General features: G+C 42.9%; 1 protein-coding gene across 1 annotated transcript in view; it reads left to right on the top strand.

Moving 5' to 3' along the window:
• The window catches only part of LOC117472450 (protein crumbs homolog 1-like), a 36,087-nt gene extending 26,071 nt beyond the window's left edge, over nt 1-10,016 (top strand). The window contains exons 10-13 of the mRNA XM_034117626.1: nt 4,014-4,875; nt 5,216-5,332; nt 5,493-5,619; nt 6,874-10,016. Of these exons, the coding sequence (XP_033973517.1) occupies nt 4,014-4,875; nt 5,216-5,332; nt 5,493-5,619; nt 6,874-7,095 (1,328 nt within the window). The 3' untranslated portion in view covers nt 7,096-10,016. The remainder of the gene's footprint in view (nt 1-4,013; nt 4,876-5,215; nt 5,333-5,492; nt 5,620-6,873) is intronic.
• The last annotated feature ends 2,490 nt before the right edge of the window (nt 10,017-12,506 follow it).

Here is a 12,506-nt window from a genome sequence, read left to right as displayed (position 1 = left end):
AACATTTAAAAAAATTAAAATAATACATTATTCCGAGTGTGCTTGCTTTTCTCTCAGCAATGTTAACTATGTTCAAATCAAATCAAATAAAATCAAGTTTTATTTATATAGCACATTTAAAAGCGATTTTTGGTCGAGCCAAAGTGCTGTACATGTAATAAAAACACATTACTACAATCACAATAAAAGACAATAAATTACAACGGATATATATAAAAAATTAAAAAAAAACACAAGGAAAAGTCAGGAGTCGTGCTCCGCTCTAACTAGAAGGCCAGAGAGAAGAAGTGTGTTTTTAGTGTAGATTTAAAACCCCCTAGGGTCTGGGCCGACCTCACATGGAGGGGCAGAGTGTTCCAGAGCCTAGGGCCAGCTGCTGCGAAGGCTCGGTGCCCTCGGGTTTTTAGCCTGGTCTTGGGCACTACCAGCAGCAGCTGGTCAGCAGACCTTAAAGGTCTGGCTGGGGTGTAGCGCTGGAGCAGTTCAGCTATATAGGCCGGAGCCAGCCCATTTAGTGCTTTAAAAACAAATAAAAGGATTTTAAAATCAATTCTGAACCGAACTGGAAGCCAGTTCACCGGTGCCCCTCAAGGCTGCGTGCTCAGCCCTCTCCTCTACTCCCTGTTCACCCACGACTGCGTGGCCACACACAGCTCCAACACCATCGTGAAGTTTGCTGATGACACGACCGTCATCGGCCAGATCACAGACGATGACGAGACGGCATACAGAGAGGAGGTCGAAAACCTGACATCTTGGTGCCAGGAGAACAACCTCCATCTCAACATCAGCAAAACAAAGGAGCTGATTGTGGATTACAGGAAGCAGCAGGGAGAGGGACACGCCCCCATCGCCATCAATGGGACTACGGTGGAGAGAGTCAAAAGCTTCAGGTTCCTTGGGGTCCACATCACTGAGGACCTGACATGGTCTCTTCACACCACCACCATCACCAAGAAAGCTCGACAGCGGCTCTTCTTCCTCCGCAGGCTGAGGAGGTTCAAAATGGATTCCAGGATACTCTGCAACTTCTACAGGTGCACGATAGAGAGTATCCTCACTGGCAGCATGACGGCCTGGTACGGCAGCTGCACCGACCTCGATCGTAAGGCTTTACAGAGGGTGGTGAAAACTGCACAGCACATCACCAGGACGGAGCTGCCATCCATGGAGGACCTTTACTCCCAGCGGCTCAGGAAGAAATCACTACGGATTATCAAAGACCCCCATCACCCCAGCCACAAACTGTTCTTTCTGTTGCCGTCTGGCAGACGTTACCGCAGCATCCGGGCAAGGACAAGAAGATTCGGAGACAGTTTCTTCCCGCGGGCAGTGAGACTGTTAAAAAATTGAACTGTTGAAACAACTTCAAACATTCAACTGCTACTCAGTAGTATGTATCTAATACCTAATATATATATATCATTCCAATAACTTGTATATAGACTCATACTGCACTATTCCACATCATAACTTTATTTCATTTTTATAACTATTATTATTTTTGTATTGCTCTTGCTCTTATTGTTATTATGTTATGTTATTATGTTGCATTGTTGGAGAAGCCTGTGACATAAGATTTTCAACTGCATAATTACTCTGTAGCTATGTCAGATTGACATTAAAGAACCTTGAACCTTGAAGTGTAGTGAGGCCAGAATTGGGGTGATGTGGTCACGCTTTTTGTGGCCAGTCAGCAAACGTGCAGCAGCGTTTTGGACTAGCTGCAGGCGTTTAATTGAGGCCTGGTCCATACCCACATACAGAGCGTTACAATAGTCCAGTCTCGAGGTTACAAAGGCGTTAATAACCCTTTCTAAGTCATTAAAAGATAAATACGACTTGGTTTTGGCCAATAGTCTTATTTTAAAAAAGCAGGATTTGACTACAGTGCTGACCTGCTTGTCGAATTTAAAAGTGCTAGTGAAGGTCACTCCAAGGTTCATGACCGAGGGGAGGATGTTTTTTTTGAGAGAGCCAAGAATATCAACCGGAGAGGCTGGAGGTTGGGGTCCAAAAAAGATGACCTCAGTCTTGCTCTCGTTGAGGTTGAGAAATGTTGAAGCACTTATTTGAACTGATATTATACATATGTATTATACTCTTATAAGATGTATGTAGATCAGGGCTATTCAATTGGCGGCTCGCGGGCCAAATCCGACTTGTTTCTCAGAATTGAAGGGGAAAACGTGACAAAAGCATTGTACACTAAAACCTATCAATGTTGTTTAATTAACAAGGATAATCTGGTGTTTTTGAGTTGATGAGTAGTGGAGATATCACTGTCAAATCAATCGACAGTAAGGGGAATACTTACTTCCGGGTGTACAATTCTCCGTTATCCAATGGGAATGGACACTCACATTGCCTTTAACAGCCGCCGACATACAGAGATACGGTGCTTCCATGAGCGTCAAATCCCGCCGCAGATGGGAATACATTGCAATCAGTTGAAAGCTATTTGCGTCTGTTTATGAAGCTGAAGGAGCCTAGGAGCGTCCCAACTGCACGCCACGGGACCCTGACCAAGCGTCGCTCCTGGACGTTTATGGAGTGAGAGTGTGTTGGTTAGAAATGTATAGTAGGGGTCCCCAGCACATAGAAACTGCCGGATGCTACAAATATGGCCTCTTTCTGATTATACTGCCATTTTGGTTCCTGAAAATGTCAGAAATTGATTCAGCAATAACCCACCAAACTATTCCAAAATTGTCCAAATCGGCAAGTAAGTAATTACCTTTTGTCTTTTTAAAGTTAGCCTATCATCCATCCTTACTATGGCATTTTCCACTTGATTGACATACAGGTAAGCCAGTCTGAGTTGTATTGTGCCATACGGGTTCATGCAGTTATGCGGGGGCCTCACCTCCTCATCTGAAGCGCAAATGCGGCGCACTATTATACGCTTATGCGGCGCAATTAGTGTAAGCGCGCCACAGTTTATACGCCGTTTAGTAGGGATGGGAATTTGAAAGCAAATGTATATTTCAATATTCCCAAAAAAACGGTTAACCGATTAACCGAAATGTACATATCCACAAAAAAATAAACACATGTTCAAACACATGTTCAAATAAATATAGAAACCAAGTCGAATTTGTCAAATGTATTGAACTGGTGATCACAGTTTGAACAGTTGACAGCTATAGGCCTACAGCTTTCATGCTTAAAACATAACTTGTTTTTTAAATGAAAGAGGGATCATACACAAACAACATAACGGGTTAGGGTAACGTAACCCTATCACAACAGAGATCAACAACCTATAACAGGGCCTATGCACAGAATGCAGCTACTCAATACTCATTCTTCTTTAAGAATATGAGCATGTCTACATGCTCAGGGGAGAGGCGGGTGCGGAGACGATTCACAATCAGGCCAGCTGTAGAGAAGACCCTCTCAGCTGGAATTTGGGCATAAGATGAGGTTTGAGTCTGCGTGATCTGCGTGTAGGGAGGGGCAGCAGCCATATCGTTAGCTAGAACTAGCTAGATCTGATGGATTTGGACATAAACGTGAGTGAAGTATAACCGGACGCGAGAGAGAGATCAGCACCTGCAGCTCTGCCCGCTGTGAGGGACCGGTGAGCGGAGCAAAACACACCTTTAGACCTAACACACTTAGCTATGGCACTGTCGTATACATTGAATTATTCCATTTGATAATATGTAATCAACTTAGGCACCCCTCCCAAAAAAAAAAAAAAAAGATAATAATAAAAATACTCATAACTCATATTCTCATATTCGAATACCTGAATAATTTCGAATATTCGAATATTCGATTAATCATTCCCATCCCTACCGTTTAGTCCACTAGCACCCTCACAAAGATGAACCCTTTAACAATAATAACACACATCTTACATCAAAAGTACTTAAAGAGACAGCGGATCAGTAGGTGGTTTTCCAATCAATGCATCAATCGTGAAAAAAATAACTCTATGTGACTCAGCGTTTCACTGGTCTTGGTTTTTCAAACTTTTTCAAACTGTTCATTTCCCCCTCCCACAGGTTTGACTGAAGCCATTTTTCAGGACAATGCTCTTCAGTATGTTGCCAACAGCTCCCTGCTGAGCCCAGTGACCGACATCACTATGGACATACGGACACGTGACGAGAACGGGATCCTGTTGCGGGCCGCCAGCAGAGCGGAGGTCTTCTGCCTGGGGCTGCTCAACTCCTCCCTGCTGGTCAAACTGGACAGTGGGGCGAGCGCTGAGCTGCTGGCCTTCACAAGTGACAGAGTGATTGCAGACGGAGCATGGCATCACATCCAGCTCACCATGGTGGAGCCCACACACTCAGTGTCCCGCTGGCGCCTCACCGTCGACGGGCAGAGATTGGGGGGTAGCTTCGGCGTTGGTGGCAACCTCAACTTCCTCAATGACACCAATGTGTGGCTGGCTGAAAAATACACTGGATGCTTAGGGGAAGTGAGGGTGGGGGGAGTCTACCTGCCACTCATTAACGTACCAGACGCCCCGCAGATGAGCCGGTTCTCCAGACTGGGTGGGCACGAGCCAATCATAGGATGCCAGGGTTCACCGATTTGTGATTCCCAGCCCTGTCTCAACCAGGGTGTGTGTCAGGACCAGTTTAATGAGTTTAACTGCAGCTGCAGTGCAGGATGGGAGGGGGAGCTGTGTGAGTTGGAGGTAAATGAGTGTTCTTCAAGTCCCTGTGGCTACGGTACATGTAAGGACCTTCTGGCAGACTACCAGTGTGACTGCCACCCCGGATACACAGGGAGAGACTGTAAGGAAGAGCTGGATAACTGTCTGGAGTTCAGTTGTGTGAACGGAGGAACCTGCATGGACAAGGGGGAGGCTCACACATGTTCATGTCCTCGGGGCTACGTCGGAAAACGCTGCCAGTGAGTACACTTTCTCAACAGTACATTGACATCCTTGTAAACTGAACACACATCCTGTTTTATTGTTAAAACATGCGAGTGATAGGCTGTTTATCAGAGATGTGTGTAAGATGCATGGACGGTCAGGAACCTTGGCATGCACTGGTTACTAGTGCGGACAGAATTTAGTCCAGGAGGGTACTGGCTCTATGGATGATCGAGTGTTTTATATCTTTGAGTAAAGGTGTCTAACGGTAGCCGTCTGAGTAAGTGCTGAGCATATGTGTCTATAGCTTTTATTGATTTTTACAGAATCATACATTCATGAGTGATAATCAGTTCATGTGTGTGTGTCCAACAGGTGGCGTTTCCCTCCAGTGGCGTGTGATGCAGACACTAAGTGTCTTAATGGGGGGGTTTGTATAGGAGGGGACTCAGGAGGCAACTGCACCTGCAAGCCAGGATACACTGGAGCCAGGTGAGAGTGAGCCACACACACACACACACACACACACACACACACACACACACACACACACACACACACACACACACACACACACACACGTGTGTGTTGTGTGTGTGAGAGCTGCTGCCCTTCAGTCAGCATTGTATTAATCCCTTGTGATGTGTTTCAGGTGTGAGACAGAAATAGACGAGTGTGAGTTCAGGCCTTGTCTCAATGGGGCCACCTGCCTGGACAGACTCAACCACTTCCAGTGTGTGTGTGTGCTGGGCTTCAGTGGCAGAGTGTGTGAGAACAACGTAAGTTAATAAGATAATTTAAAATGTAAATCTGAGTGATGGGTTTAATGGGTTTAATATTCAAGTACCCTTAAAGCCTAGAAAAGGAAAACATGATATACATAATGTGCATAAACAGCAATATAGCCAGGGGTGCACATAACTGGTACGCAGGTACGCATGCGCGGCAACAATCTGAAATGCGTACCGTCACTTGTGTCACAAAGCGCATTTGCGTACCGACGTACTTGTGAAGCTTTTCCAGAAGGCGGTTAGATCACAGAGTCGGTCTCCGTGTGCACAGACAGGGCTGCTGTTAACGTCGGTCTGTACAGCAGCCCTGCGCTAAAACAGCTGATCACAACGTTCACACGCTCTGTGGTCACGAAGCTCTGTACTCCACTACCAACCCCCCCCCCCCCTTGACATTCGCGATACAGAGGGCTTCATGGGAACTTTGAGGGGAGCCAGAAGTTGGAGTACCAAACACTGACTCCAGGTACTCATCTGAGTACCTCACTGAGAAAGTTATGTGCACCCCTGAATATAGCATCTGCATCCCATAATGTCCCCTTCCAGTGTAAAAATATTTCACAAGTTCTAGATACAATTTTGAAATTACAATTGAGAGCTCAAAATCCCTTAATTGAAGTAATAGCATTGTATAAATGAAGTTGAATAGGTTAGAAAACATTATGGTTTATGTCAATAAAGTGTTGTTATAATGGCTTCTACTAATTAAACACAATAATCAAACTAATATTACAACGTGAGCGTGTTCACTTACTTTATAAATGTAAAGAATACTCTAAAGTGAAACTTATTTAAATGATATAACGTTGGTTGGGTTTCTGACCTCGCTTTTGTGGCCGATTGATTATACAAATGTCCCATATTCTCATATCCGGTTTATTGTCTTCAGTTTAGTTCATCAGAAGGACCATTACAATGGACTGCTTGACCTTTGCCTTTGTGTGTCAGAGCGTCTGGACTTAAATGAATTCATTAACAAAACATTATTCTGTAGAACTTCAAACATAATGGCTAGCTATAAAATGAGTTGTAAATAGATGTACTCTGTCCAGCTCCACCACAGAAAAAGCAACACTTGCTGGAGCAGAATAAACCAGGGAAATCAAATGGTTGCTTTTAACAGATCTTTGTCACATGAACTAATCCTTCATTAACCATTAATAAACCCATAGTTACACATTATAGACAATCAATGATGGGTACAATATATGTTGTAAACATGGTGCGCTTGTCCTCCTGCAGAGAGAGGAGCACACGGAGCGCGTCCCCTGGCTGGTGGTCACCATCCCCCTCACCACGCTGTGTGTGCTGGTGGCCATCCTGGTGGTGTTCTGCATGGTCATGACAGCGCGGAAGAAGCGTCAGTCAGAGGGCACGTACAGCCCGAGCTCCCAGGAGGTGGCTGGGGCCAGGCTGGAGATGGGCAGTGTCCTCAAAGTGCCCCCCGAGGAGAGGCTGATCTGAGGCCAGAGGATGTGTACAGGGCTCCTGCCCTACGAGGAAGACATGGAGGATAAATCAATGACTGATCCTCCACCTGGGAACACAGCTTAAGTCAAGGTCTCACAGATGGACAGGTGAAGACCAGAGAGAGGCTCCCCTGTCGGGGGGGGTGCTCTCACTCTAGACCTTGAAGAGTTGAGTCTTGAGGAAATCTCCCCTGGGACTAAAATCAGGTCAGGACCATGTGAACAAAAGTCATTTTGGATTTTAAGAAATGTTGCACTGGCTGGACAACTCTGAAACTGAACTCCACATGATGAAGGGGCAAGTATTCAGGAAAACCAAACCTTGCTTTTCCAATTCCACGGTTGATTCTGTTTTCACCAGAAAGAAGTGTACCAGGAAAAGAAAACATTGGAAAATGTTGTTGAATCAGTGTTTGATTTGCATGAGTAAAAATGGCTTATTATTATCAGGGCCGCACTTTCTTTACCATCACAATCCTTATTAAACACACATATGCAAGACATATGTGTGTTTATTGTGAAACAGACGCTCATTTACATCCTGTTCTGCTAGAGGTCACTTGCTAATGCTAATCCCACATGACTTCAACTCTTTCATCAAAATGGGTTTGGCCCCTGATATCCTCCTTTAACTTTACATCTGTGTTTTTGGTCTGCCTCAAAAATGTGAAGAAGCAGAAGAAGGAATGTATTTGTGAATCAAACCTGATGTTCTGTTTTGCTGAATCAGAAATGTTGAATTTTTACAAAATGTTCATGTACTCAGTTACAAGGTCATTTCTCCTTATTTAAGCTTCTGCAGTCTGTGAATGAAGACATGCAAACAGTTCATACGATGGAGCCTGACTCCGAACCCCCAACAGAACATGTGAATGAATGACTCAGAAACGGTATATTTGCTGTAATATATTGTCAATGTGCACTGTACAGGCTGCCTATTATTGGTCACTGTGTAATAATGCTGTCAGTTTGTGTTGTGTATCATTTGCTGCAAAAGTTAAAGTCACTGTATTTTTTGTAATCATTTCTCTGGGAACAGAATAGGATTGTGTTTTATGCTGTATGTAAGTTGTCAGTGTTTTTGGATATAAATAACTTTTTTCAGATGTCTAGAAAAAAGGAGAATTCAGCAAAGTCTAGTTAAATTGTATCTAATTTAAAGAAATGTCCTTAAAGTCAGATGGCACTACCCTCACATTTGAAGTCCAGGAAGTCTCCCTGTTCACTCCCCTTTCACTCTGTCCTCCCCGGGGCTCCTAACTGAACAACCAGGACTCTGCTGCAGGAAACTGAAGGTTCTGATGTTACCCATGTATTGTATTTCATGAAATAGAACCGGTTGTGAAAGGAAAGTATCATGCAAGTCAGAGCTAAATATGAATTAGAGAAACTCTTGTCATTACTATTCAGAGTAGTATTGAATGCCATTTTAAAAGAGCAATATGTATGAATTTCATCATGATCTGTAATGTTTTAGGTATGGGTTGACATAATGTCAATCATTTTCTAGATATTACAGTTATCTCTGATTTATATAATCCAATTTAGTACAACTAACCCTATATTGCTTAAATGTGGTTAATCAGATCCACTATATGGCTTAAAGTATGGAGACATCCCTGTCCAATGTAAAACCCATTCCTGTTCAAACATGACAATGCCCTCAGTCATCCCAGTTATGTACCTGACTGAGGTATCGCAGCACATCATTACCATGGTTTAAATAAAACCAGCATCAGACCAGATCGACTAAGAGTCTTACTGTAATGGGCCTGTGGGAAGCTGACAAGCCTGACATGCAAACATTTATTTTGGAAGAAAAGAGAGATGAACGGGGACTGTGTTCCCTCAGATTCATTCAGATCTACTTGTAGTATTCGACATAATGACCCTGACCTGTGGTCGTAAAATGTGAACCTCACAATTATCATTTATAATTTTGACCCAGCCCAAATGTGTACCTGGGTCGGGTCTAAGTTCCTCAAAGCTGAGTGGACCCCATTCATGATATCTATTGTCTGTTTAATATCTTGTTGTTTTGTTGTAAATCCAGGAATTAGATATGGTTCACAAGTGGAAATACAAAATATTTATTTACAGTACATTTAAACTGATCCATACTGCTGCTTCTCTCTCTGAGGTTGTTACAACTGGCTACATGCAGGGTTTAATACATGAAACGACAGTATGTGCCTTCCTGTTTCCTGCATCCATCAAACACAGATAACGCCTTTGTGAGGACTGTATTTCAAAGAGAGGTTAATGAAAGGAAGAACCTCAGGACACATATTCAAACATTGTTTAATTCATTATGGTATTGTACAGACCTACTGTGATATGGTGTTGTAATAACAGCAGGACATCCACAGGACAGCTTTGCACAGAATGGTAGTGATTTCACACTGGAGTTGTTTTAAGTAAAGCCGTACCATGTACAGCACATCTACATTCCATGTTTTTTTTCTTCCAAAACAGGATATATTTACATTAGGGAATAACCAGGATTTAGATTATGACTGATAGTCCAAACCAAGCCTTTTATTTATCTGCACTGAAAACACAGATTTAACAACATAACTGTATTAGGTTAGTTCCAAGCAATAATATTAAGTTGAACCTAATTTTTTGAAACGCATTATTATTGCTTTCAACTAACCTAATACAGTATTGGAAAATCTATAATACATTTAGTTAAAGTCAACGTTTCAGTTATTCGGTGCACTTCATAGAAACCTCTGTTTTTTTAAGTGAATATCTCCTTTTGAAGTAAATCTCTTTATTAGTACTAAGTGTGCATATGAGGAAGATTTTGTGTTTAATGGTCATTTTGTGCATTTAGTTTGAAATGGCGCTTCAACTGAATGAATGTCAGTGGGCATGAAATGTGTTCAATGAAAAATAAAAACAAAAGAAAATGAATTATCTTGATGGTTGTGTTTTGGTTGTTCCCATTCCCAATAATAAAAGAAAAAATACTCTTACAAGGTACAATATTTTCAATGAAAATCGAGTGATGGGGGTAATGACAGAAACCTTATAATACACAGCATTTTGACTTAATTCCCTTCTAAGAGGTGTTACATTGAACATAATGTGTAATTTGTAATAACACAGTCTGACAATGTTTTTATCTGGTTTGAACTCTTCTTAAAAAAATAAGCAAATGTATCACTTATATAAAAATCATCAAGGCAACAATGTCTTCAAAATAAGAAAACGTCAATCCATCAATGATGAATTCATGACTTTACAACTCTTTTTAGGGTTTTAATGGACATAATTGTTTGCAATAGAATATTTCGCTTCACCAGTAGGAATGTTTTTCTGGATTACTGGTTATAACTGAAGAAAAAAAACACAGAAACACTGATAGAAAAAAATTAAGTAGTTGAACTGTTGAACCCCTCAACGTTCCCCAACCTACCCCCTCCTTTAAAATGAATTTCCTTAAAAAATAAATCCCCCCTCACTCTCACTCTCTCTCTTTGAAGCCCTGATGGAGCATTCCTCCGTCTCTCTGAGCGACTCCCACCCAGCTGGCTTCTGGCTCGGTCACTGCTCCTCCCTAATGAAGGCAAGTGAAGCAGGACAAGCCTCCCCTCCCTGATCCCACAGTGAGGGGGCGGGGGGGCCGCAGATGCTATGGAATTGTTTTTAAAAACACACAGAGACATCCTGTCAGTCAGACTCAATGGAAAAGTTCTTAATTCACATTCAAAGATATCTTGATGAGCAGTATTCAAAATGCAATTAGATGCGATAATACTTTATTAGTCAGATCAAGTCTGAAGTTGTTCTTGCATCACAGTAGCTCCATTTGCTACATCAGAATGTGTGTGTGTGTGTGTCTTGCCCAGTGTTCTCTGTCAGTTTGTCATCATTGATTCCCGTGGTGTGGTTCTGCTCGTCAAGGTTCCTGTCAATTCTCTTTTTTGTTACCCTTGTCTGCTCCCTTAGTTGAGTGTTTTTTGTACAAGCTAATAAAGCTTGCCTTTTGTTGTTGTTGTTGTTGTTAATACCCTTTCTGTTCTGGGTTTTGACAAAACTACCTTTCTGCATAGATACCACTGGAGGAAACTGACAATATTTTTCTTGTACTATGTGTTGTTACTTGGCTGAACTAAGCCATCAAAATGTGTCACAGAGATTTCCGAACTCTTTCTCTGTCAGTGCACTGACTCATAATCTTTGTGACTAACCCTAAACCCTCTGGTCCCAATGGGTCTGCAACAGGAACCCTGCTATATAACATACTAAGATATAACATTGAGACCAGTATCTACACCCACTGTGTGCAGATACATTTGGGATAATATCCAATCACAGACCTTTTTCAGTTACATATTTGAGATCACATCACAGCTAGTGTACGGTGGCCGACAACGGCCCAAAACATTTCCAATGGGAGAAAAGCGCAAATCTGAAAAACACAAATCTGCCAATCATGCATCACCGACTTGACAACACATGCAGCATTTAGAAAACATTCAGCAACTTGAGGAAACATGCGCAGCGTTTACTAAAAGCTGCAGAAACCAAACATTGCAAATACAAAACGCTGCAAGAAGCTCAAAATACAACAGAGTGACGCACACAGCTGGGAGACCAGGGGACACTAAAGAGTGACGCACACAGCTGGGAGACCAGGGGACACTAAAGAGTGACGCACACAGCTGGGAGACCAGGGGACACTAAAGAGTGACGCACACAGCTGGGAGACCAGGGGACACTAAAGAGTGACGCACACAGCTGGGAGACCAGGGGACACTAAAGAGTGACGCACACAGCTGGGAGACCAGGGGACACTAAAGAGTGACGCACACAGCTGGGAGACCAGGGGACACTAAAGAGTGACACACACAGCTGGGAGACCAGGGGACACTAAAGAGTGACACACACAGCTGGGAGACCAGGGGACACTAAAGAGTGACGCACACAGCTGGGAGACCAGGGGACACTAAAGAGTGACGCACACAGCTGGGAGACCAGGGGACACTAAAGAGTAACGCACACAGCTGGGAGACCAGGGGACACTAAAGAGTGACGCACACAGCTGGGAGACCAGGGGACACTAAAGAGTGACGCACACAGCTGGGGCTGGAGCACTTGGTGACGTTCAGGATTATAAAGTTGTCTGTTTCATAATTGTAAGTGTTTTGTCAGTACATTTGAAATGACTACTTTATTGCCACATGGGATCCATGCAGATATGAAGAAAGTTATCTGAAACAGATCCTCATAGCCAAGTCCATGTGAAGAATATAAATAGAGTTTACTTTAGCAATTTAACTATATACCCTGCAGTATTGCTGGCCTGGAATCACCCGTGCTTACCAAAGCTCTCACTCAGAAGTCTCCTGCTTCTTATTTTACAACTTTTCTTTAGGAAGTTTGAGATAGACGGAA

This window comes from Trematomus bernacchii, unplaced genomic scaffold (genome assembly GCF_902827165.1).
Source record: "Trematomus bernacchii unplaced genomic scaffold, fTreBer1.1, whole genome shotgun sequence".
Lineage (NCBI taxonomy): Eukaryota > Metazoa > Chordata > Actinopteri > Perciformes > Nototheniidae > Trematomus > Trematomus bernacchii.
This window is presented reverse-complemented; position numbering and strand designations above follow the sequence as displayed.